This window comes from Lontra canadensis, unplaced genomic scaffold (assembly GCF_010015895.1).
Source record: "Lontra canadensis isolate GAN:19392208 unplaced genomic scaffold, GSC_riverotter_1.0 scaffold52, whole genome shotgun sequence".
Classification (NCBI taxonomy): Eukaryota; Metazoa; Chordata; class Mammalia; order Carnivora; family Mustelidae; genus Lontra; species Lontra canadensis.
The window spans coordinates 1,215,768-1,241,256 of record NW_022631046.1 but is presented as its reverse complement, the minus strand read 5'-3'; the positions used below and the strand labels follow the sequence as shown (position 1 = coordinate 1,241,256).

Below are 25,489 nucleotides of genomic sequence, written 5' to 3'. Positions count from 1 at the left end.
TACCGGTGCCCCAGTAGGACAAACTATCTCCACTCGAAATTGGCCCGAACGCTGTACCTCAGGAGCTGAATGAGGAACGTTTTTTCCAGGTAGATTTTAATATTTAAATACTTTGGGAAAGTATTTAATAAAAAAACGGCATTTTGCTACAGTTACCCAAGTAAAGGTAGCCTGACCTTTAAATTGTTTCTGATCTATCTATATTTATTACTTGCAACTAGTGAATGTCCAGTTGCCCACGTATAAACGGTTCATTCCACCAAATCTTAATCTTGCATAGTGATTTGCGGGGCCTGAAATATGGAAGTGAAGCCAATAAATTGCTTTCCATGGCAGCAATTTATTTTTAAAAAGACAAATAAATCAATTATCACTCAATGCCCATCAAAAAACCTCCAAGGGTGTGGGGTGAAATATGTTTTGTAAAATATTGACAGTGACACCCATTGTTTTAACATAAAATTTGAGGCTTAAGTATATATCATGCTGTTTAATTTTAACTTAAAAATTCATCAAAGTTGGGGCGCCTGAGTGGCAGCCTCTGTCTTCAGCTGAGGTCATGATCCCAGGGTCCTGGGCTCAAGCCCCGCCTGGGGCTCCCTGCTTATCAGGGAGCCTGCTTCTCCCTCTCCCTCTGCCTGCTTGTGCTCTCTCTCCTTCAAATAATTAAATCTTTTAAAAAAATTCATCTAAGTTCCTTTTACTGTGGAGCAAATACATAGTGTACAAAATGTGAGATTTATTTTAGTTAATAATAGATATTTCTGTTCAATTTTTTTAAGTTTACAAAGTATTAAATTCCAAGAGGAAGTGGCTAAGCATAATTGTAAAAGATATCTGACACACAGTATACTAAAAGCAAACATTTCCTTTGAGCCTTTGAAAGAAAATAGACTATTTCCTGGTAACAATTAACATCGCATCAACATAAGAACTAATAATATAGAGTGAGAAATAGGTAGGTCTTTGATATTAAAAGAAACACATGTTAGTACCTCACTCAAAGACAATGATTTTCAAAAACCAACTAGTTCTGGTTTCAAATCTAATTAAAATTTAGGATATTTTCATTATCAAAGTCCATGCTCAAGTGTTATTTTTTCTCTTTCTTTCTTTCTTTTTTTGTTTTTTTTTTTTTTTTTTTTTTTTTGTTTAGTTTTGTTGCAAATTTACGGACTATTCAAATTCTTCATTTAAAATACTCAGGCTAGGGGCGCCTGGGTGGCTCAGTGGGTTAAAGCCTCTGCCTTCGGCCGAGGTCATGATCCCAGGATTCTGGGATCGAGCCCTGCATGGAGCCCCGCATCGGGCTCTCTGCTCAGCATGCAGCGTGCTTCCTGTCTCTCTCTGCCTACCTCTCTGCCTGCCTTTCTGCCGACTTGTGCTGTCTGTCAAATAAATAAATAAAATCTTTAAAAAAATAATAATAAAATAAAATACTCAGGCTAGGGACACCTGGGTGGCTCAGTCTGTTAAGGGTCCCACTCTTGGTTTTGGCTCAGGTCATGATCTCAGGGTGGTGAAATGCAGCCCCCCACCGCCAAGTCTGCTTGAGATTATGAAACAATTCATGCTTTTCCTACAGAATATCAAATCCATTAGTAATCAATTAATATCTATAACTATTTTTTTTAGAGATTTTATTCATTTATTTGAGAGAGATTGAGAGCAGGAGCAGGGAGGAGGGGCAAAGGGAGAGAGAGAAGCAAACTCCCCCCTGAGCAGGGAGCCCAATGTGGGACTTGAGTCCTGGACCCTGGGATACTGACTTGAGCCAAAAGCAGATGCTTAACAGACTGAGCCACCCAGGCGCTCTCCAGAAATAATTTTAAATTAGCTAAATTAGTAATCAACTTTTTTTAAAGATGAAGTCTGAGTTGCTTTTTTTCTTAAATCTTACCTTGTCATATAAATTGATAGCAAAAAAGAATAATATTGAAATTCTGAAGATAGTTTATGGTGCATGCTGCTACATCTCTTATATTGTTATTTTTTACTGTGGAGGAAAACTGACAATTCTATCAATTAGTCATAACTTAGCTATCACTAATTAATATTACTACATAAGGAACAAAATACTACAATTATCTCATATAGTTACAGATTATAAATCAATTTAACTTGAAACTAGTGTTTAACTGTGCAGCATTTAACATAAGTTTATTTAGTTGAAAATTCCTGGATATTATAGCCTAAAATTGAGTATATCAGTTTGTCCATAACATTTTAATCTGAGTAGGTTTTTTTTTCTTTTTAATAAGCAGTTTTCATTTCATTAAATTTTTTAAAAGATTTTCTTTATTTATTCATGAGAGGCAAAAGGAGAGAGAGAGGGAGGCAGAAGAAGAGGGAGAAGCAGGCTCCCAGAAGAGCAGGGAGCCTAATGCAGAACTCCATCCCAGGACCCCAAGATCATGACATGAGCTGAAGGCAGACACTGAACCAACTGAACCGCCCAGGCGCCCCTCTTTTCATTAAATTTGATACTATATTGAAAATTATCTGCAGGTCTGGTTAGTTTATAACCTATTGACCTAACACAATATACTTCTCTTAGAGAGCACATAATATTTATTGAGGATGTGAAAGGAGGAAAGATAACTGTCCGTTCCTCTGACATCTGACAAGAATAAGATTTCTTTGAAAATGTTAGTTAGGTGGTGAGATGACTTTAATTTAAAACCATTATTCAACAGTTGTCTTATTTTTTAGATGGCAGTGATATAATTTAAAGATCCCAGAATATCATTGTGAAGCTCAAATAGTTGCCTAACAGATGTTTGTTTTATTTTCTTGAGGATGACTGTTGTGTAATAATATTTTTAATGTGTGACCTACAGTGTTGGATTCTTAAGACTTCTGCTTCTCTTTCTCCCTTTAAAGACTGTCGCAAACTCTCAAGGTCCTTCTCTAATCCTCTTTGTGATCTCTGCAGCTCCCAATGACCAACTTATGTCCATCACTTTGCTACAGTTCCCATTCCCATTTCCCAACCTCTTGTGCTCCTCTTTTTTGTACAATTACTATACTATCACAGGATTAATAGGTAACATTTAGCCAGGTACTGGACTAAGTGTGTTCCAACATAATCTCGTTTGATTTTCACAGTATACCTTTGAGGTGTGTGTTCTTACACTCTGCATTTACAGGTGATGACACTGGAGGCTTGGGAAGAGTAGCAAGAGAATGGTTTATATCTATGGATTTGAATCTCAACCCTGCCACATGTTAACTAGTTGAACTCAAGAGCATTATTTTGCCTTCCTTAATCTCTTTTGTCATTGGTAATACTGGGGATAATAACACAATAGTACCTAATTGGCAAAACTTTGATAGTCAAGACAACCAATGTAAATGACATTTGTAGGATATGCCATAATTGTAATAGCCCAAGTATTTAAGCTCTATAGACCTGAGTTCAAGTTTTATTTTGGTTTCTTTCTAACAACCCATCGCTGGCAATTCGACTTCCTACTATATCTCTCATGTCCCAGTTATCCCCAAAACTGTCTTACAGTTTAGATGACATCATTTGTTATGAACTAATACGTTAGCTTTGTAAAGTAGCTGCCTCTCTTAGGTGTCTTTTCTAATTTGACTTCCACTCTGATGGCTAAAGTATGGTTCTCTATTACCTGCAGAAGAATAAAAGCAAATTCTTAGCAAAGCATATCTGATCTTTCAAAATCTTTACTGAGTCTATTTATCTAGCCTTATTTTTCATCTCTTGCCATTCTGACCCACGCCCCCATGCCCTTCACTATAAAGCTTGTGAGCACAGTATTCCATCTGCCATGAAATCTACCCCATTTTTGTCTGACTAGGACCTTCTTAATCAACCATCAAGGAATATCTCAACTTTGTCTTCTCTCTGAAATTTCCCAGTTCCCTTTACTCCCTGTCCCTACACCCTCAACACATAATTCAGAGTAGACCAGAGGTTTTAATATTTGACTCCTTGACAGGTTATTTATTCATTTCTGTGCTCCCATCTCCCAGCAGTGAGAAGGAATTTACAAAACAATAACAAAGTAATTAGGCTATTATTTAACTAGTGAAAAATGACACCTGTGAATAGGTGAATTATTATAAATTGTCCTTTTCTATATCACTTATACTATTAAAAATGTCTGTTATTGGACCATTAATTACCTAATCAGGGAATGATAAAAAAAAAAATGCCACACCAGGACCTTATCTGATTAAGTTAAAAACAAATTCTTTATCTATAGCAAAAACAATGACAAAAACAAACCAAAAAAACCCATAGTTCCTCCACACTACAAATATTTACATAGGAACTGCACTAACTTATTGTGTATCTTTGTGTTAGCACCTCTTTATTTTCATTGACGTTGTTTCCAGTATTTGGTGCTTGTGACTGGAAAGATGAGCACATGACCATCTCCTCTTCTCATTCTGTGCAAATATGGGTATGCACTTCCTTGACTTGTTGCTTAGACACCCTGTTTGTTGTGTTCTAATTCTTTAACCTGAACTGCTTCCTCTGGTCTGAATGTTTGTATTACCTCAAAATTCACATGTTGGAATCTTCATAACCAATGAGATGGCATTAGAAGATGGGACTTTTAGGGGGTGATTAGGTCATTGGGGGGATCCTTCTTGCATGGGATTAGTGCTCATAAATGAGACCGACGGAGCTCCTTAGCCCGTTTCATCACAGGAAGATACAAGAAAAAGTTTGAAACCTGGAAGAGGGTTCTCACCCATGAATGCTGGTGCCCTGATTTCAGACTTCTAGCCTCCAGAACTATGAGAAACAAATTTCTGTTGTTTTTGTTGTTGTTGTTGTTTTCTCAAGATTTTATTTATTTATTTGACAGAGAGAAAAGAAGCATAAGAACAAACAGGGGGAGTGGCAGGCAGAGAGAGAAGGAGAAGCAGGCTCCCCGCTCAGCAGGAAGCCAGATGTGGGGCTTGATCCCAGGACCCTGGGATCATGACCAGATGCTTAACTGACTGAGCCACCCAGGCTCCCCATTTCTGTTGTTTATATGCATCCTAGTCTGTGGTATTTTGGTATAGCAGCTCAAATGAATTAAAACACTGCTGTTTTGAAGTTACCATGAACAACTTTCTTACCAAGTTGGCTGACTTTAAGAGTATTGTATTCTTACCCTTTTTGACCTTTATATCATGCAACACTATTTTAGAAAATTATTTCTCTACTGATTTCCATGAGATCATGCTTTGATTACATTCTCATTTTGTAAGAGTCTGCATTAAAAAATTCAAATTCCTAATTATGTCATTCTTTACTATCAAGCATCTACTCACTTTTATCTGCAGTCAGTCCCCTCTTCCCCTCTCTTCTATTATTTTCCATGACATTAGCTCCTTGTGGATAATTCCCAAATCTGCATAACTTATGCTATCTATTTATTTGCACTCCATTTCTAGTGCTTAACCACAAAGGTATCTTCTACAAACTCAAACTCATTTTTTTTAAAGATTTTATTTATTTATTTCACAGAGAGAGAGAGATCACAAGTAGGCAGAGAGGCAGGCAGAGAGAAAGGAGGGAAAGCAGGCTCCCTGCAGAGCAGAGAGCCCTATTTGGGGCTAAATCCCAGGACCCTGGGATCAGGACCCGAGCCAAAGGCAGAGGCTTAACCCACTGAGCCACCCAGGCGCCCTCAAACTCATTTATTAAACATGAAATATATGAGTGACACCTGGGTAGCTCAGTCAGTTAAGCATCTGCCTTCAGCTCATGACTCCCAGGGTCATGTGATCAAGTCCCACACTGGGCTCCTTGCTCAGTGCTTTTCCCTCTGCTTGCTGCTCCTCCTACTTTTTCTCTCTCTCTCTCTTTCTTTCTCACAAATAAATAAATTAAATATTTTTAAAAATAAAAAATAAACATGAAATATATGTTTTTTTTCAATTTTCTGAATTTTTCTATTGTCAGTGATTATCACTTTCTTTCTTTAATTTTTCCATCCTACAGGAATCCTTCTGATTATCTTTACTTCTTTCTTTTCTATAATAAGGCATATTGAAACTATATCCAAGCCCTCTTTTTCTCCTCTATCTCTTACAATGCACTTTCTCAACTGTTGGGCATTTTGTGTGGCTCTTCTCACCCTACTTCACTTCTTTCCTTCATCTTGGTCACATAGTTGATTCCATCCAGGTCTGAGACCTGCCATGTGACTTAATATGTGCCGATGGAATACGAACAGAAGAGAAGTAGGCAACTTTCACCTCACTTGCTTGAAAGATGCTTCCCCGGGTTTACTCAAACTCCTTTCCTTTCTGCAGACTATACAGGATGATGCCCTGAGGAAATTTGGGAGCCAGACATAAAATAGGCGGAAGCAAGCCCCAAGACCCTAAGATGATGTCCTAGAAGAGAGCCAATTACCCACCTTGGACTGAAAGAGAAATAGGCTTCAGTTTATTTTTGTAGGTGGCTCCTTTAATAAAGCATGTTAGCCCTGATTCTAACATGCTAATTATTACCAAATCACAGTCAAGTCTATGCCTCTCAGTTCTTCACCAGAGTTCCTGCCATGTTCTTGTTCATTACTCTACTTTCTCGTTCTCATTCACGGAGGCCCAGGACTTTGGTCCTGAGAAATTGTTTTGGCAATAGGAGAGGGTCACAACTTTCTTATAGGCTGAAGAAAATAGATTTGAAACCAAAATTATATATCTACTGTATCTTAGGGAGAAATCAAAATAAAAATCAGGTAGTCTTGTTCTATCCAAACAGGCCGGACACTAGAAGAATCTAAGAATAAGTCTGGAGACGGAAACTGGAGAAACCAAATGGCAGTAGGGGACTTCAAAGCAAAGGGTGGAAGACAAAGCCTGGAGAGACTCCTTCAGCTGGGAAGGAGGACCATGGTGTTTCAGGGGAGGAATGTGGCTTTGGGGCAGAGGGGAAGTGCATAGATTCTAACCTAGACATCTCTTATTTCTTCACTTTCCAGGGCGTACTTTGGTTCAACAAACAGAGGTCTTCCCAACTAGAAACAAATGGCTTCAAATTAATCTTATTAAATCTGCTTTCAGGGGCGCCTGGGTGGCTCAGTGGGTTAAAGCCTCTGCCTTCGGCTCAGGTCATGATCTCAGGGTCCTGAGATCGAGCCCCACATCAGGCTCTCTGCTCAGCAGGGAGCCTGCTTCCCCCTCTCTCTCTGCCTGCCTCTCTGCCTACTTCTGATCTCTCTCTGTCAAATAAATAAATAAAAATCTTAAAAAAAAAATCTGCTTTCATCATGTCAATTATGCACTGCATGATTAAAAACACTATAAACTATGTGATACCGGGTAGCTAAGTCAGTCAGGCATCTGCCTTCTGCTCAGGTCATGATCCCAGAGTCCTGGGATCAAGTCCTGAATCACGCTTCTTGCTCAGTGGGGAGCCTGCTTCTCCCTCTGCCTGCTGCTCTCCCTGCTTATGCTCTCTTCTCTCTCTGACAAATAAATAAAATCTTAAAAATATAAAACACTATAAACTATAATACTTTGTAAAATATGGTACTAGCCTGAACTGAAACAATGAAGGAAAAGAGAAAACCCAGAAACATGCCCAAGAAAATTTAGAACCTTCATATTTAATAAAGCACCAAACACCAATGATCTAAGTGTTGATTTTGCCATAGAAGTTTTAGGAAACCAAATTATATACTGTTAATTAACACAACCTTAAGTTGGTTTGTTCCCTTCCATTGTATGCCAAATTACTCCCTAATTAAATAATCTGATTCACCTACTCATTTATTAATTCAACAAATATCTAGTGAGTAGCTACTGTGCCCTACACTTTGGGATTATAATTGTTATAAGACCTACTCTGTCACTAATAGACCTCAGAGTCTACATGGGAAGAAGAGACAAGTAAAGAGAAAATAGAGGGGGCAACAAATTGAGGTTAGGTAAAGGTTTCCAAGGTGAGACCTCAGTGAGGAATCAATATTAGTCTGGGAAAGAGGAGGGACAGGCAGAGGTGAGGGAAAGCTTTCCAGCAAGGAGAACAAGGTATGTTAAGACTAGAAACAGAATAAAATATTTTACTTTCTGAAAATTAAAAGAAGTTTAGGAAGGTGGCTATTGGCATGTTATTCAAACTCCTTCTTGGTCTCAACTGCCTAGTGCAGATAGAGAAGATAGGCCCAGTCTCAAGATATCTTCAACATGTCATTATATTCGTGAGGGTGGAGGGGAATGTTATATTGACAACTGATATCAGAAGAAAAATGTGCAAATAAATGACATGAGCAGGCAGAATTATTTAAAATTGTTAATGTGTTGACTATTTATAGTAAAAGTTGTGGTTATCTTTTCAGGAACACCAATATCCGGGGAGAAAAAGAATGTTAAGAAAAAACAAAACGTTAATTTTTAAATACTTTCTTAATCTCATTAACGGAGCTTTCTTGGTAAGAGTCTTTATAATTATTTCATAAAGAAAATGTAATGCATTTTTATTGGCAAATATAAGCACTGACTCTCTTTTCTGTAGGTTTTTGGACTTTTACTCATGGGATTTGGTACATGGCTCTTACTAGATAGAAATAATGTTTTCATAGCTTTGGGTATGTATCTATTTTTCTTTTGCTCTCTGAGTGAAGCCAGGCATTCCGTTTTAAATAATTGCTCGCATGATTTATTCAGCAGGTGGCACTATTTCTCCAAAATTCATTAAGCATTGTGCAAGAATGGAAGACTGTGGATTGTTCTAATACACTCTGAAAGAAAAGAGTGTGGAGACCAACATAGTGCTCAAGTTAAATCATTTAATTTTTTAAAACTCAATTACTCTCACCATCACGTTACAAATAAAATATAATATTATTCAAATATAAATGAAATAGTTGAATGTGTTTAGCTGAATTTAGAAACCCTTCATTTTACAATTTTGTGGTACACTGTGGTCACTATGGACTGAAGTTTAACAAAGTGTTATTTTTGTACGCTTATCCTTGGTGGTTGGAAAGGAAGCCATATTTCAATAGTTCTATATGGCTATTGGGTATTGCCTATGTTATTAGGCCGTGCAGATTTAGATTCTTTCCACTCGTCAGTAAGTTCTATTAGACAACACTGTTGTCATTAAATGCATGACAAAAGGCATGCGTACTGTAGAACAAACTCCTTTGTGGACTTTAAGTAAGAAAAAAATACATTTGTAGGAAAACAAAAGCTAAATAAAAAGACTTAATAGGTAATAGAGTGTTATAAAATATTGAATAATTTAGTTAAACTTCACCTACACCTAAGTGCCTGGTATCTTTATTCTCTTCTGTTCATATGCTTTGCTTATGGCAAAGTATTCATGATGTCCGAGTGCACACCTGGTTTGCTCAGAGTACGTGGGTGTGTGGAGATCTTACGACAGCCTTTCTGTCTTCCTTTCCTTCCCCAGAAGAATGGCGATGATACCTTCCACTTCTTTAGTGTTCCCATACAGTATCTACTTTAATAATGTAGTAGTTAAGGTAGAGCAAAAGTTGTTTTCTTTTCTTTCCCTTCCTTATGGAATTGAAAGATAATTGTCATTAGCCTTAACCTTAATTCACCTTGATGTACTCGAATGTGTGGGGGGGGGGGGACCAAAACAGTCAGAGACTTATCCTTTAATTTCTGTTTGTTTTTTTTAATTATATATTTAAACATTTAGCGACATCTCAGCTAAGATTTTAAGATATGGAACTGAAAATAACCGGTTTGTGGCAAGACACTGGTTGGTTCCTCCACTCTCTTTTATCTGCAACTTCCAGTGAACTTACCTCTTCTTAAAAATGATTCTGCCTTCACCTCTCCATTTGTAGTAACACCAGGCCACCAGTGATCCCTATCTTCCTCCCCTTTGCCACGAAAATAACGTCCAGTAGCCTTGTGTTCTGATCTCCTTTCTCAGCCATCTTCCAAATGTCACCGAAATAATTTAAGATGAAAATCTACCCATATAACATGAAAAGCTTTTTTCTGGTTCCCCACTGCTATTTTTTATTCATAAGACAAATACTTACAGAGTCTATTCTACATGTTAGGCACAATCCTGTCAGCGGAAGACAAGACAGATTTTTGTCCTCGTGGAGCTTAATTCCAGTGATGAAGACCAATAAGAGCCTAAAAGTGTGTTTAATTTGGCCCCAGCAAACCTTCCCAGTTTCAACTTCTTCCGACCCTAAGGACCAGCAAAGCTGATTTCCAACACATACTGTGCTGTTCTGTGTCCCAGAAGGCCTCTGTCATTCCAACCGAGATCCTTCCAGTTCTCACTTGAAGCCCAAGCACAGTGTTGCCTTCACCAGCAATCTTAGCGAACTACACTCTCCAGTCTCCTCCCTCTACTGGCTTAGGGGCTCCTGTACCCAGGGGTGTGCTGGTACATGTTTAACAACTGGCTCTGGGATAGAAAGTCTTGATTTATGGTATTTGCTGATTTCTGTGGTTTAAAGATATAATGCCATGATCACTGATTTCACTGTGCCAACATGAACTGAGTTGGCTGATGAATTTTGTGAAAATTGAATAGTTGGCGTTTATGAACCAGAACAGGCTGGCTCCAACAACTGTTCTCCCATAAAACCTGGGGCATATTTAATTTATTTTTTCTTCTTCTTCTTCTTCTTTTTTTTTTAACAAGTATTTGTTAGGCACTTAGTGTTCTACAGTCTGTGTCATAACACGAAACATTTAACAGTTAGTCTGTTGACTATATAAATATATATATAGTCTCTAGCAGAGAGAGCCCAATCTAGATGGAGAGAGAATAAAATATAGTTTTAATGGGGTCATATTACCAATAAACTCAGACTTTCATATAAGAAAAACTTAACCCACATGTGTGTAGATGCCCCCCAAATTTTTATGAATAAATTCATAAACGTTTAGATGTTCATTAAACATAGAAGAGTTCACCCCAGGAAAAAATTTCTGCTTTCATAGAAGACAATGAAGATAAGGCAAAGGGAAAGAGATCTTTTGAGATTGAAGAAATTTTCTATTATATCATTAATGGAAGAAAAATTATTGCCAAGGCTAAGTAAGAGGGTGCTAGAATGAAGTTTTAAAAAGAGAGATGGAGAATCCTACAGGTTTGGCAGAAACTGCTTGGGGAAATCTTGAGTTACTACATATATTATTAAATAGAACATAACATTACTTGATAATAATTTATTTTGTGGTTTCCACAGATGAAAATAACCACTTGATAGTATATATTTTTCAAATTTTGATGGGAACTGGATCTGCTATCGTTCTTCTTTGTCTCTTGGGTTATTTGGGAATTCACAACGAAATCAGATGGCTCCTACTTCTGGTATGTATTTCATTTTAATAACATGAACTAATTTGTATCTTCGATTTTGAGTGTCTGTGTCTCACCAATGAGAAATAATGATTTACATCACCGTAACACTGCAGCATAGGGAATAAGGTAAATGAAGCACTCCCTTTCGAGAAGCTTCTAGGCAGAATGTTCTTGGAGAACTTTCCATGGATCAAATCTGGGCTTCTGCACTTAACACTTAGATATTACTTTTTAACAGAGTCAATAGGAATCCATCTCCTAGGATAAACTACAATTAACCAAAATTAAGAATCTGAAGACTAAAATCCAAATAAACTATTAAGGCCAACAAGCAATGGGACCCAGCAAGGAAAAGAAAACATGTCCTGTACTCAGCATGTTTTCTCCCTGTGGGAATGCCACGTGGGAAGCTAACTTATAACTGAGATCACAATTTATTATTTAACAAAGAGAAATAAAACTGCTGAGAGGCCAGACTCTGGCATCCGGCTAGCACACTATGTCTCCCTAACCATATAATGTGAAGAGATAAGCTATAATTAGGAATATAGACATGAACATGAGCCATTTACCATACATGTGGCAGGTATGGGTCACAATTCACACACTCAGATGAAACATAGCTTTTTAACATTTTATTTTAATCAAATCAGTTTTGATTCGCAGATACTCTCTTGTCCAACAAAATGAAATTCAAGTGCAGACATTGTGTCTCTTACCAGGAAGAATGAGGAAAGACTTAGCTTTTATGCAGCACTGAAAGTCTGGGTGGTTGGTTGGTCACTGTGGCATTGGTTATCAGTCTTCACTGGTTACCATGAAAACTCTCACATTCCCAGCTCGCAGGATCCCTTCCGGTCTACTCATTCTGCTGTTGGAATGGTCTAGGGTGGCAAAGGCAGAGCAGCTCTTCATGCAGTTTACAGTATATCATCCAGAATACCATATAGTTTACTGTACAGTGCAGCAGTGAAACCTTTTGTGGAGGACTGGTAGAGAGCATGACCTCAGCTCCTTCTCCACAGTATGCTTCCCCTGAAACATTCACCCTCCCAGTGACACAGCAATTAAAGGACTAACGCCTGACACAGGGATTAGTTATTTCCCAGTAATTGATAGCTCTTCTAATTTGAATATTCCCCCAGCAGAGGCTTTTTGCGCAAAGCTGGAAACCACACTTCCTTTTCCCTCTGTGGTCTGACTACTCACCTGGGGAACTCCAGGAAGCCCAGTGAGAGACTCTGTTGTTCTGGGAATGAAGAAGCCTCCACGATCAGTCTCAGACTCTTTTTAGTCTAAAAAGAGACTTCACTCTTCTCAAATCCCACCTTTCTCTTCTTCCATGATACTGAGCACAATTTTCTCACTGGGCTTCTAATTTTGGATCTGGAGACCAGGACAGAAATGACTTACAGGAAAGTTTTGATTTGCTCCTTGCCATAAATTTCCATTTAGGCAAAGAAAGCACAGAGCTAGGTACTAGTGTAAGATGGGGTCAGTAAGGAAAGGGGAAACTAGAGGGAGAAAAACAGACATCTTCTAAGTTTCTCCCTTATGGGATTCAAGTATTAATGGGCTGTGACTGAGAAGTCTGACAGACCTCATCATAAGGAATGTACATAAGACTGGGTCCTGGAGCCAAGACACCACACTCTTCTCTGGATGCCCCAAGGAAGGGCACTGCTACATTTGGCCATCAGGCCACTTTTGCTCTTCTCCTCTGAATTTACCAATACTTTTCTGATGGATACATTTTTCCTTTAACCATGTTAATTCACACAGTCAGGTTATGGTCCAATTTTATAGGCCTAAGTACTATACTTTGGCTTAATGGTGACTTTGCACATGCCTACTCCAATTGAATAGGTACTAGTTTTACAGTTTAAACTTTGTTTTTGGCTGTTTGGGGTTTTGTTTTGTTTTGTTTTGTTTTTAGGATTTTCTTTTCTTTGGAGAGGGAAAGAGAGAGAGCATGACTTGGGGGAGGGGGGCAGAAGAAGAGTGAGAGCACACTCCATACCAAGCAGGAAGCCCCACACAGGGCTCGATCCCAAGACCCTAAGAACATGACCTGAGCGAAAGGCAGACACTTAACTGACGGAGCCACCCAGGCGCCGCTTTGGGACAGTTCTACTTCCCTTTTTTAAAAGTTCTTGGGCAGTATCTCACTCTACTCTCTAAGTACTAATAACACGTAAATAACTGAATTTTTCTTATTACGATAAACATCTAACTACTGTTAAAAGGGAATCTTCAAAGGTAAAAATCATGCCTTACATTTGTGTCAAGGAACATGTGTCAGAGACTTGATTTAAATCATCAGTAAGGGAACAAGTAAGAAGTAAAAACTGGTTAAAGGAGAATTAGAGATTTATATTCTCTATAGACTATATTCATTTGCCTTTCTATGAATAGGAATCATTTTGCATTGCAATGGACAGGGAACTTTTGTATTACTATCAGAATTCTGTAAGTTAACTGTATACAGAATTGAATGGTAGGTTCATCAAAGGTAATATTGCATACCCCCACAGGATCAGAAACCTGGGAATGTTCATTAGACCACAACCAGCTTGCCATTAAAAAGAAACCCAGTAATATTCTTTTATTGTTTTACACAATTTTTCCTGCCTCTACCAATTTTCTTTTAGTGAAGATTAACAGTTATCGTATATAGAAGTATTAAAAATCTGAACTTCTAAACAGATCTAAAGACCATATTTTTGTCTCTGAAAATAGGAAGTATAATTTATATCAACCAACAAATTTTAGTTAACTGTTTTAAAGTAGTGATGTTTAAAATATGTGAAATTAAGAATACTAACAGTAAGTCATTCTTATATTTTAGTTAGTTAAATATTCATACTGCTAATTTTAAAAAATCATTATAAATTCTAGATAATATGTGCTACTATGTGCTCCTATCATGAAGAAGATTGCAGTGACCATAAGTTTAAAAAATATAGTTACATAAGTGTGGAAATAATTTCACTTGACTTGGATAGAAGTATTTTCGGTTTTCAAAGGAATAGTTTAAATGTATATAAAGACTTAATTTTACTCTAGCAGATGCTTTTGTTATTTTCTGGGGGTTTGTTGTTATTGTTACTTTGCACCTGACAGGTTTGTGTAATAAGTCTCAACTCAGTGAGATTTCTAGTGTTAGCAGACTGGATGTTAAGGGAAGGTCCAGATGAGTGAGTTCCCTGCTATGACAGTTTTGGATTTGAATGAAGGAAAATCATCAACAACTTTGTTAGACCAAGTGGTCTATAGCGTGCTCACTGAACACTCTCACTTCTCTCTTAATTCTTATCCAAATGCTCAGTGAATTTTATTCTTTGCCTTTTTGTTTGAATAACTTCACTCATGTATATGAAAGCAGAGGACCATCAATACCTGTGTGTATTTTAAGACTGTGTATTTCCTAGACATGGGTTTTGCCATCCCTGAAGCATCTAAGACACATATTAGAAGCACAGTTGCCATCTCTGTTTTTCTTTTGTTTCAGTACACAGCACTGCTAATGTGGGCCTTTGGTGTTCAGGTTGTGCTTTCAACATTCATCTTCATAAAGAAAAAGGAGGTATGGAAAGATCATCTTTTTATTTGAAATCTAAAGAAAATTAGATATCTAAAATTATTGAGAGCTATGAGCCTATATTAAGAGTGAAAGGTAAATGGCTTTGCGGGGTGGTGTGGGGCAGATTCATTGGAAGTACTATACAATTCTCTAAGGAAAGGGCCAGGGGTCAGATCTGAAAAGGGGCTAGGAAAATTTATCTTCAACTCAGCAGAAGATTGAGAAAAATATAAACAAAGAACATGGGGGAAGACGGGGTGATACTGAGTGCAGGGAATCCAAAATTGGCCCCCAGCCAACTGTGGCTACCATGACTGACCCAATTCTATTTTTCTATATAGACTATACTCTATTTTTTGTAAAGAAATACCTTTAGATTTGTACAAATTTGAAATTTAGTGACTTTACTTAAATTAGATAAACTGGAAGCACCTAGGTGGCTCAGTTCACTAAATATCCAACTCTTGGTTTCAGCTCAGGTCATGATCATGGGTTGTGATATCAAGCCCTGTGTCAGGCTTCCTGCTGAGCAGAGAATCTGCTTGAAGATTCTCTCCCTCTGCCCCTCCCTGCCCACCCCCTCAATTAATTTTTTTTTAAATCTTTAAAATAACAAATGAATAAATAAATAAATATGAACTGAATAATTCATGTATTTTGCACAGGTGTGGGTCATGAGTGATATGATTAATCACAATAAGATTTACATGTATCAAATTAACACAAAAACATATAATAAATTATCTGGAAAAAAAACTTTTGGAAACAACACTTATCTTTTAAGGTCAATGATGACTTGTAATTTTTAAAGACATTTCATGGTTTCAGTGCAATCATGGTCTATATTTGTGTTGTGGGAGATTGTCCTGCAGGGAAAGAACACGGACTTGAAGTCATACAGATCTGCAGATGGCAAGTGCTCAACAAGCTACTTCATAGCCCTGAACCTATGTCTTCATCTGTATATATGCTTCATTCCTACTTCCCATATAGAGGGACCATCAACTGACAACTTAAAAAGTTTCTGTTACAAAGTAGCTACTTAAGGATTCTCTTCCTTTCCTTAATTAATTTCCAAAGAAAGCCCCTGACTCATTCCTGTGCTTCCTAGCCTTCAAATTCTCTCTGATGTAGAATCCCAAACAATGACCAAACACCCCAAAAATCTTTCGTACATAACACCGTTGCCCTCAAGCTTCATTTGCTCTCCTGTGCTTGCTATCTATCCTGGATATTTAACCACCCAGGACTTCTTGCTAATGACCTAACACTTAGTACTAAAATTTCTTCTCGTGTGTGAGAGAGTGTGTGTGTGTGTGTGTGTGTGTGTGTGTGTATGCAGCATGTGAGTTCTGTAAAGCTGTTTTTGTGGCAAACCACTACATCTTAGCTGATCAGCCTCTCACTTTGGGATCTGGTGATACAACTTGAATATAACACTTAGGGATCCTTTGCACATAAATTTAATTCATCAACGTTGTCCATAGTCATTTAGCTATTATTCACATACACATCTCTACTAAGAATCAGAAAGGCCGGGGCACCTGGGTGGCTCAGTGGGTTAAAGCCTCTGCCTTCGGCCCAGGGCATGGTCTCAGGGTCCAGGGATCGAGCCCCGCATCGGGCTCTCTGCTCCATTGGGAGTTTGCTTCCTCCCCCCTCTCTCTCTCTGCCTGTCTCTCTGCCTACTTGTGATCTCCGTCTGTCAAATGAATAAACAAAATCTTAAAAAAAAAAAAAAAGATTAAAAAAAAATCAGAAAGGCCATTTGAGAATAATTGCCATGTGCCAGAAATTGGGATAAACACTTTATAGGCAATATAGTTTTGATCCTCACAACAACCCCCAGAGATGCATTGTTAGTCCTACTTTCTAGAACAGGAGACTGAGGCTTTGAGAGGAGAAATACTTGCTAAAATACGTCATGGCCAAATGATAGTGCCTGGATTCAAACACTTATTAACTGAGTCTAGAGCTAACAGCTTTGTTTACATTGATTTTTCTTCTATATTCATATTAGATTAAGCTCTTAGGAGCCTCTAAATCTTTTATGCCACTTACAGCACCCAACAGTGTTGAAGGTACAGTAGGGCTTCAATGGATGTTTGTCAAAATAAATATGGGTGAAGGAGTTTTATTTATATAGTAGTCACAGAGATCATATGTGATACTCTTATGTACTAAGATGTGATTTATATACACTCTGGATCTCCTGAATAATGCTTTAGAGGGTAAATAAGGGCTTAAGTCTGCTCCTTCCCCACAACAATATAAAACGGAAAAATATTTTCTATTCTAAATAAAACTTGGATGCCTGGGTGGCTCAGTAGGTTAAGTGACTGCCTTCGGTTCAGGTCATGATCCTGGAGTCTCAGGATCTAGTCTCACATCAGGCTCCCTGCTCAGTAGGGAGTCTGCTTCTCCCTCTGACTCTCCCCCTTCTCATGCTCTCTCTTTCACTCTTTCTCTCTCAAGTAAATAAATAAAACCTTTAAAAAATAAACTTAGAAAATTAGTTCAATAAATAACTTAGAGATCTTGTACACATGGTTTAATTGTTGTGGTACTCCCACGAGGAATTTTATTTTCCTTACTCAAAGACAGCATAATACAATGGGAAATCATTAGACTAGAATTCAAATGAACCATATTTAAAAGTTTTAGCTCCTCATTATTATTCATGTAAACAAAGCAAATAACTAAACTCTCTGAGTATCTATCTCCTTGTTCACAAAACAGAAATACTATCTCTGCTTTCTACCTTTTATCTTAGTTATGAAAGTCATATAACCTTTTAAATATTTAAGTAAGTTACTATTAAAATTTACTTCCACAATATATAGATTTTGAAATAGTAGTTCCCCCCAAACCTTCAAATCTGATTGTTTTATTATAGTATTTTGAAAGGATAATTTTTTTCAATTAAAAAACATAATTCTTGAACTAATATACAGTAGGCACAAGTCAATGATTTTATTTAACATCTGGATTAATGTGGGAACTGGTAAGAAGTGAAAACCAGTTTGAGGGAGAGTCCAAAGAGAAGACAGTTATAAAGATCATATCTTACTATATACAAAACATGGTTGAGGGGCAATACCAGTTACATGCCACCAGGAAAAATTCATTTGTATTTCTCCGACAAAGAATCAATTGTCTAATAATAGCTTACTATGACTTACAAAAGTTGTAAAGTAAGTTAAAAACTGAGAAAGGTACAGACCCCCATAGAAACACCCTGAAGTTATGCTAAAGAAAGCCTATTCCTGGGGCACCTGGGTGGCTCAGTTGGTTGGGCGACTACCTTCGGCTCAGGTCATGATCCCAGAGTCCTGGGATCAAGTCCTACATCAGGCTCCCAGCTCCATGGGGAGTCTGCTTCTCCCTCTGACCTCCCCTCTCATGCTCTCTCACTCTGTCTCTCTCTCCAATAAATAAAATAAAATTTAAAAAAAAAAAAAAAGGAAAGCCTATTCCATTGGAAAAATACTCAGCAATCCTTTTGGGTCATTTCAAGGTCTTTCACAATTTTTTTCTGAGGGTACAAGAAGAAAGGCAGAATCCTTCAACATTCAGAAGAATGGCACATAACTTACTCCCTAATCATAAAATAAATCCATATATTCCTCCCATAGATCACAATGCAAAAAACCAGATGCCTCCACACTCACATGACATTGTTCAAAAAGAGAATAAAAAAGAAAAAGAAAATGCTTAGGAATAAGCAGAAAACAGCAAACTAACTAGAATACTCTCTTATTAAGAACCATAAAGAAAGTTTCTTTCAGATTTTAACCTTTTTTCTTTCTAGGTTTTTATTTAAATTCCAGTTAGGGGGCGCCTGGGTGGCTCAGTGGGTTAAGCCGCTGCCTTCGGCTCAGGTCATGATCTCAGAGTCCTGGGATCGAGCCCCCCATCGGGCTCTCTGCTCAGCAGGGAGCCTGCTTCCTCCTCTCTCTCTGCCTGCCTCTCTGCCTGCTTGTGATCTCTCTCTGTCAAATAAATAAATAAAATCTTTAAAAATAAAAAAAAATTAAAAAAAAATAAATTCCAGTTAGTTTATAATTCCAGGCATAGAATTAGTGATTATATATGCAATAGAATATTACTCAGCCATAAAAAAGAATGAAATCCTGCCATTTGCAACAATATGGATGGAGCTAGAGAGTATATGCTAAGCAAAATAAGTCAGTCAGAAAAAGACAAATATCATATAACTTCAGATTTTGACTTTTGATCAATTTTCAACAGGTTCACCAAGTATTGCATAATAAAATTGACTTAATCATTATTGAGTATGGATCTAAAGATATGCCTGAAGATATACCCAAATGGATTATTCTGAATTCTCTACAGAAAACAGTAAGAAAAAATGAACATAAAACTAAAAAAAAAAAAATGAATGTCAAACGTGATCACCATAGTGTCAATGGAGGGAGGTAAGGGCAGGACATAGGGACAGAGAAGCAAGAAGTTTTTGTATTTCTTTTCCCCAGAACTGGCTTAATAACACTGTTCCCACTTACAAATCTTGAGTTTTATCCTTATTTTGTAACTTATATCTCCTATTCTTGGTTAACTGATGTGCATTTTAACCTGGTTTCACCTGTAGAAGAGCTGGTGGTCTTCTGCCAAGTGGGGTAGACTGCCCTGCGGCACCTGTGAGAAAGAAGTCCCAGGACAGTCGTTGCCAGCTGCAAGGAAGCATGTTAGTTAACATTTGAGCCAGAATGTCAGGTTTGCCACATAGCTTTTTGACCCTGGACAAGTAAACCTATTAATTTCAAGTTCCATATTAGTAAAATGGACAGAATAATCCTTGCCTCTGGTTGGCAGGAATCAATGAAGTCATATATAGAATGTATAGGGAACCTTGGATCTGGAACATAATAAGTAACTAATACTTGTTAGCTAACATTATTAGGATTATTTCACAGTTCAAATATATCTAGGCAGGGTACAGGAATGGATACTGTCTCCCAGATGGTTTACAGGAATAGATCAGCAGCTGGAAGACCATAAATGCTTGATAAAGAAAATAGCAAGCATTGACATAGCCCCAGACCTTTTTGTAAGTGTTTTGCATGTATCAACTCATCTAATCCTTCCAACCCAATGAAGTAAGAACTATTATCCTCATTTTATAGGTAGTAACATACCCAGGGTCACACAGCTAATTAAGTGGAAGAGCCAAGATTCAATTCCAGAAAATGTAGTCTTAGATGTTGTACTCTTAACTACTATACTAGGTGCCCCCACATAAAAATAGTTATTATTCTTGGTGTGTATATTAACAGCATGGCATTTTAGGAGAATTGAAATATAATTATAAATGCTTTTACTCGTCTTGGTTTTTTTTCCCCCTCCGATATATATGTGTGACATGTACATGTATTGCCTTTTTGGATTGCATTAGGACTGATGGCAGAGAAAGAGACCCTCCTGTGAACATAAACTGATGAACAGGAAAACAGTTCTATGTATGACATCACTATTATTAATGAGAATTAAGCTTATAGTTCCTGTCATGAGTGTAGTTGAGATAGTACATACAGATTCGATCAAGCTCATTGTCAATACCCAAACTCTAAAGCATTATTTTAGTCATTCATTTCCAAGATTGTTGGTACATATTGTGACATAGGCAGGACTGATGTCATAATTTTCAATAACAAGGTTAGAAAACAATGAAATATTCACTCCAACTTTGTTTCTGATTCTTGGTGACAAAAACATAAGCTGATTCTTTCACATCCTTCCAATTCAACTTTATAGGATTGGAAATGAGATATTTCTTAAATATCTTATCATTTCTATGGCTGTTTGCCTTATCATCCTTTTTGGTTCTCTGTGGCCATTTTCACACAATACAAAATTGGAAGTTAATATCTTACATTAATCCTAAGAGAATAAAAAGAACCCTGAATCTCTCTATGTATATTACATACATATGGCAGCATTTGGGGGATAAATATAAAGAAAACTGCTACAGTGGGAAGGGAGATATGGCAACGATTTCCTCTTCTGTATTCTGGTCCAGGCATAATTTGTAGCTTCAGTAAGGCAGGTTCACCTTCCATCCTGGGTTCCTTTATGCTAAGTTCAGACCTAACAATTTTATGCAAACATAGCCCACTTATATTTAAAGGTCTTTAGTTCTGGTTAGCATCAACAACGGTAGCAATAAAGTATGGATTAAACCAATAAAACTATGCTTATATTTGTAATTCACTACATTCCAATGGAGAAGAATACATCTTCTTCACAAAAACTACTTTATTGTGCCTGGGAATCATAATTAACGCATTCTGAATATTTTATAGTAAAATTCATAGAATTTTTTTTTCTAGTTGCAGTGTTGTGGCCAGTACAATTACACAGATTGGATAAAGAATAAAAATAAAGAAACTCCAGAACAGGTGCCATGTTCTTGCACAAATTCTACATTAAGAAAGTGGTTTTGTGATGAGCCACTGAATGCAACTTACATAGAGGTAAGGTTAAGGCTCTCCAAGTGTTTACACTGCCTTCTTTGTTGTTGTTTTTTTTCCAAGTCAATTTAGAATTCTGAGCAAAGTTTTATATAAAAACAATTTTATTCACAGTGATTAGGTTCTCCAGTTACTTTATGAAACTAAACTCATAATTAGATGAATAATTATTTCAGGTATATAATAAATAAATTAAACTTTCTGGAATTATGCCATGTAAGTGCTCCTAGAACTTAGAATACCATCAACCTTTCTCTCCAATCCATGTTCTCAAATCCCTGCAAAGAGAGGAGGCACTTTTGGTAAATATCTGGTGTTTAGGGTTCGTAAGGGAGTTGCAGTACCAGAAGCAAAGAGTTATGAGGATTGGCAAAAACTGAAGGGAGGGGAGCCTAGCAATGACACAAGCGGTGTTCAGGTAAATGTAGCAGAAGCAAGAGTAGGGGTTCATCTGCTACTTACAGTTAGAGGTTACTGATAAATGAGATTTTCATCCCAAGAACTTCTAATATTTTATATAGTTTGTATGCTGATGTTATTCTAACTGTAAGATTTATTTTTCAATTACATAATTCATTCATAGATAAATAGAGCCTTATGTTGTTTTAAAAGTCTTTTCCTGGGACGCCTGGGTGGCTCAGTCATTAAGCGTCTGCCTTCAGCTCAGGTCATGATCCCAGGGTCCTGGGATCGAGCCCTACATCCAGTTGCCTGCTTGGTGGGAAGCCTGCTTCTCCCTCTCCCACCCCTCTGTTTGTGTTCCCTCTCTCACTGTCTTTCTCTGTCAAATAAATAAATAGACTCTTTTAAAATAATAATAAAATAAATTTTAAAAATAAATAAATAAATAGCTTTTCCTATTTGAGAAATAATCATTTTAGGTTGAAGTATATACCTTGCTGAATTACAGTAATCTGCAGAAAATTAAATCACTCTCTAGATTTAATAAATTTCTGATTTCAGGGCACCTGGCAGGCTCAGTCAGTGGAGTGTGCAACTCTTGATCTCAAGGTTATATGTTTGAGCCCCACATTGGATGTAGAGAGTACTTAGAGATAAAATCTTTTAAAAAATTTTCTGAGTTTAAGTACATAACATCTTAGCAAGTTTAAAAGTAGTAACTGAGATGTCGTGCATCATATGAAGTTCTCTGGGCTAAAAAGTCTGGTCTCCAGTTACATATTTACTTGCTTTTTAGACTTCGGTAAATTATTATCTCTATGTTTCTTCTTCTTTGTAATAGAATTATATATAAGACAATTTCCATCTCCAAGTCAATCCAAATAACTTTTATTCCTTAGGGTTGTGAAAATAAGATCAACACATGGTATAGTGGTAATGCTTTAACATTAATCGGAATTAACTTTGGACTTTTGGCTTCAGAGGTAAGCTTTTGTTCATATGTTTAAAGGCAAAAAAATATTAAGTAGAAACCATACATTACAAACTACAGAACAACCAACCGGAGTCCTAATCAGACTAATACACTAGGAGTCAGGATCTTGAGACTATCCACATCCAGGAGAGATGCACATCCTAACTGGAAGTGATATCCCCAAATCAGCCAAGAGGGATGATCAGTTAACAAATGTCACCCAGGAATGTAGTAATTTCATTGCTTTGTGAGATAAAAAAAAAAAAAAAAAAATACTTCATATCTCAGCAGCAAGAGCCCATGCCAGACAGTCTTCATGTTGGCAAAATGGAAATCTAGACTGATGTTTGTTTGACATTAATAAGTCTCCTATTCACTCATACACTCATTCATTCATTCATTCATTCAATACATTTGGAAAGGGGAGAACATCTACTATGTCAGGTACTGTGCTAGCTGTTAGAGATACAGCGGGAAGCAAAACAGACACATTCTGTGACCTGCAGGGAGCCAGCTGCAGGATCCAGACTCAAAAGCAGAACCTCCTTCTCTAGCCTCTGTGAAGATCAATGAAAACAGGGAAAGGCTGTGAATTTGAAGAAACTGTGAGAGTGAATACATTATTACAGTGTAGACTGTAACATTGCAATGAATATATAGCACATGTTTTGGTCAGAACAGGATACAGCATTTAATTTTATGTTGATCCACAAAGGCACTGACCTAAGGTTCCATAAATTCTCTTCAGCTGGTAACCGTTACAGTCTCAGAATGGTGATTAAGACACTCTTTTAAGCAACAATACCGTTTTGTTGAAATGTGTATTCTCTATTGCATTTATGCTGCAGTATTTAAGACAAGACTGAATGGGAGATGGTACCTGTGGTCCATTTTATTTTCTACCCTTTGCACACCATCTTTAATGATCCTATCACAAAAAGAAGCAATTTGGTAGGACTGAGGACATAGAGAGATGAGGAACAAGAACCAGATCAGCAATTCGAGATATCTAGCCCAATGGGAGCCCATGTAATTAAAATGGAACCGTCTATTATTAGTCCCTCCATAAATGAACTTGGTGGCAGCAGGGTTGCTGTAGAAGACTCACTTTGCAGACTTCTTATTTGCAACCATATGTACCTTACTCCAAAATTTCCCTACCCTCTTTGATCCCCTTTCCCTATACAGCATACATTTAGGTGATTCTAAGTCTTAGCTTTGCAAATCACGCTTATTGATTACATTTTGATCTCCTATCACTTCCTTTTCTTCCAGGTTTTGCAAATCTTATTAACTATTTCTTTCGTTAGACACATCAAGAATAGAATATATTCAGGAGTGTGATCTTTGGATTTTAATTTGCCCAGAAGAAACCAGCTAATTCTCAAAATAATCACATCATGTTCTTTTACTCTGCGCCCTGCACCCACCAAAACAGTTATGAATTATATTAGTTAAGTTTAGGACTTATTCAAGTCATTGGTTATATGTAACATAGAATTATTGAATATTATAATAAATCACTCTGTGAAATTATTATTAATTTTGTTTTTCAAAATATCAAATTCTGCAGTTCAGAACTTTACCTTGAGCTTTCTGAATTCAGAGGATATCATCATATATACTGAATTCAAAATGTGATGAAGTATCACCATATTTCAAGTTTCTTTTGTAAAAAAAAATACTTACATCACATTCAGAAAACATTAATTAAGTAAGCAATTATGACATGCACCTTACATTTCCAAATTTTAACAAAACAACACTGATCTGTGGGAGATTTAAAAGAAAGATTGAAAACCATGACACTGACCTCTGTACTGAATTAATCGTTTATTTCTGTCTTCTGTTTAATGCTTCAAAGTGGATAATAAACTTAAAATTTTAAAGACTTGGGTGTATGTCAATGGCAGTAATAAAATATTAAAATCACACTGAATTTTGAACTGTAATGAAAATGTCTTAAATGATCACCGAATTCCCATACCCAACTTGCTCCTCATTTTCTTTTTTTAAATTTTGTTCAGTGCACGCATACACAATTCTCTGAAGGATAGAAAAATAACCTACCTGTTCTATTTTCCTAAAAATGATTTTGTGAGAACAGAAAAAAAAAAAAAATCCTTTGACAAATAAGAAGTGCTATGTAAATGTGAGGCAATCATATCATTGTTCCTTGTAGCAAAAAGACTGCCTTGACCTTGATGAAGAAAGGATAAATTAACCGAAGATCTGCATTGCTCTCACTCCTATAGAAGGCTCACTGTAATTTACTAATTCAATCATATGTCTTTCATCCATCTGTTCAGTACACTGCAGATTTCAGAGACCTATGAACTTTTTAAGTCAGTGCAAGACAAAATAGAATAACCATTTTCTCTAAAGCATCCTGTAAACACATGCCTTCATTTCTTTAAGAAAGATTATTTGGGGCATTTTTTACACTTTATTATTTTTTTAATTTTTTAATTTTTTTCATTTTAATTCCGGTAAATTAACATACTAATATATAACTAATATATTAGCTTCAGGTGTATAATACAGTGATTCAACACTCTGTACATTACTCAGTGCTTGCCAGGATAAGTGTAGTCGCTATCTGTCACTGAGCCCTCTTTACCACTCCAGAGCCTCACTCAGCACTTGACTATGTAGGTGGCCACCAAATGCCAATGAACTTTAATAAGTCAGATTATTCAGTATGCTATCAGATAAAACTCAATTGCCCTCTTAGATTGTCTCACTCCTAC

General features: G+C 36.9%; 1 protein-coding gene across 2 annotated transcripts; it reads left to right on the top strand.

Annotated features, from left to right (window-relative positions):
• Positions 1 to 14: 14 nt before the first annotated feature.
• On the top strand, positions 15 to 24,615 carry TSPAN19 (tetraspanin 19). 2 transcript variants are annotated; one of them, XM_032874166.1, is made up of 9 exons: positions 16 to 89; positions 8,319 to 8,411; positions 8,495 to 8,567; positions 11,175 to 11,299; positions 14,802 to 14,876; positions 19,125 to 19,235; positions 21,224 to 21,367; positions 22,666 to 22,749; positions 24,015 to 24,615. In XM_032874166.1, the coding sequence occupies exons 2-9, from the start codon at positions 8,346 to 8,348 to the stop codon at positions 24,081 to 24,083; spliced, it is 747 nt and encodes a 248-aa protein (XP_032730057.1). In that variant the 5' UTR covers positions 16 to 89; positions 8,319 to 8,345; the 3' UTR covers positions 24,084 to 24,615. The 2 variants fall into 2 exon arrangements, with proteins under 2 accessions (XP_032730058.1, XP_032730057.1); XM_032874167.1 differs by lacking the exon at positions 19,125 to 19,235 and having other exon boundaries at positions 15 to 89.
• The last annotated feature ends 874 nt before the right edge of the window (positions 24,616 to 25,489 follow it).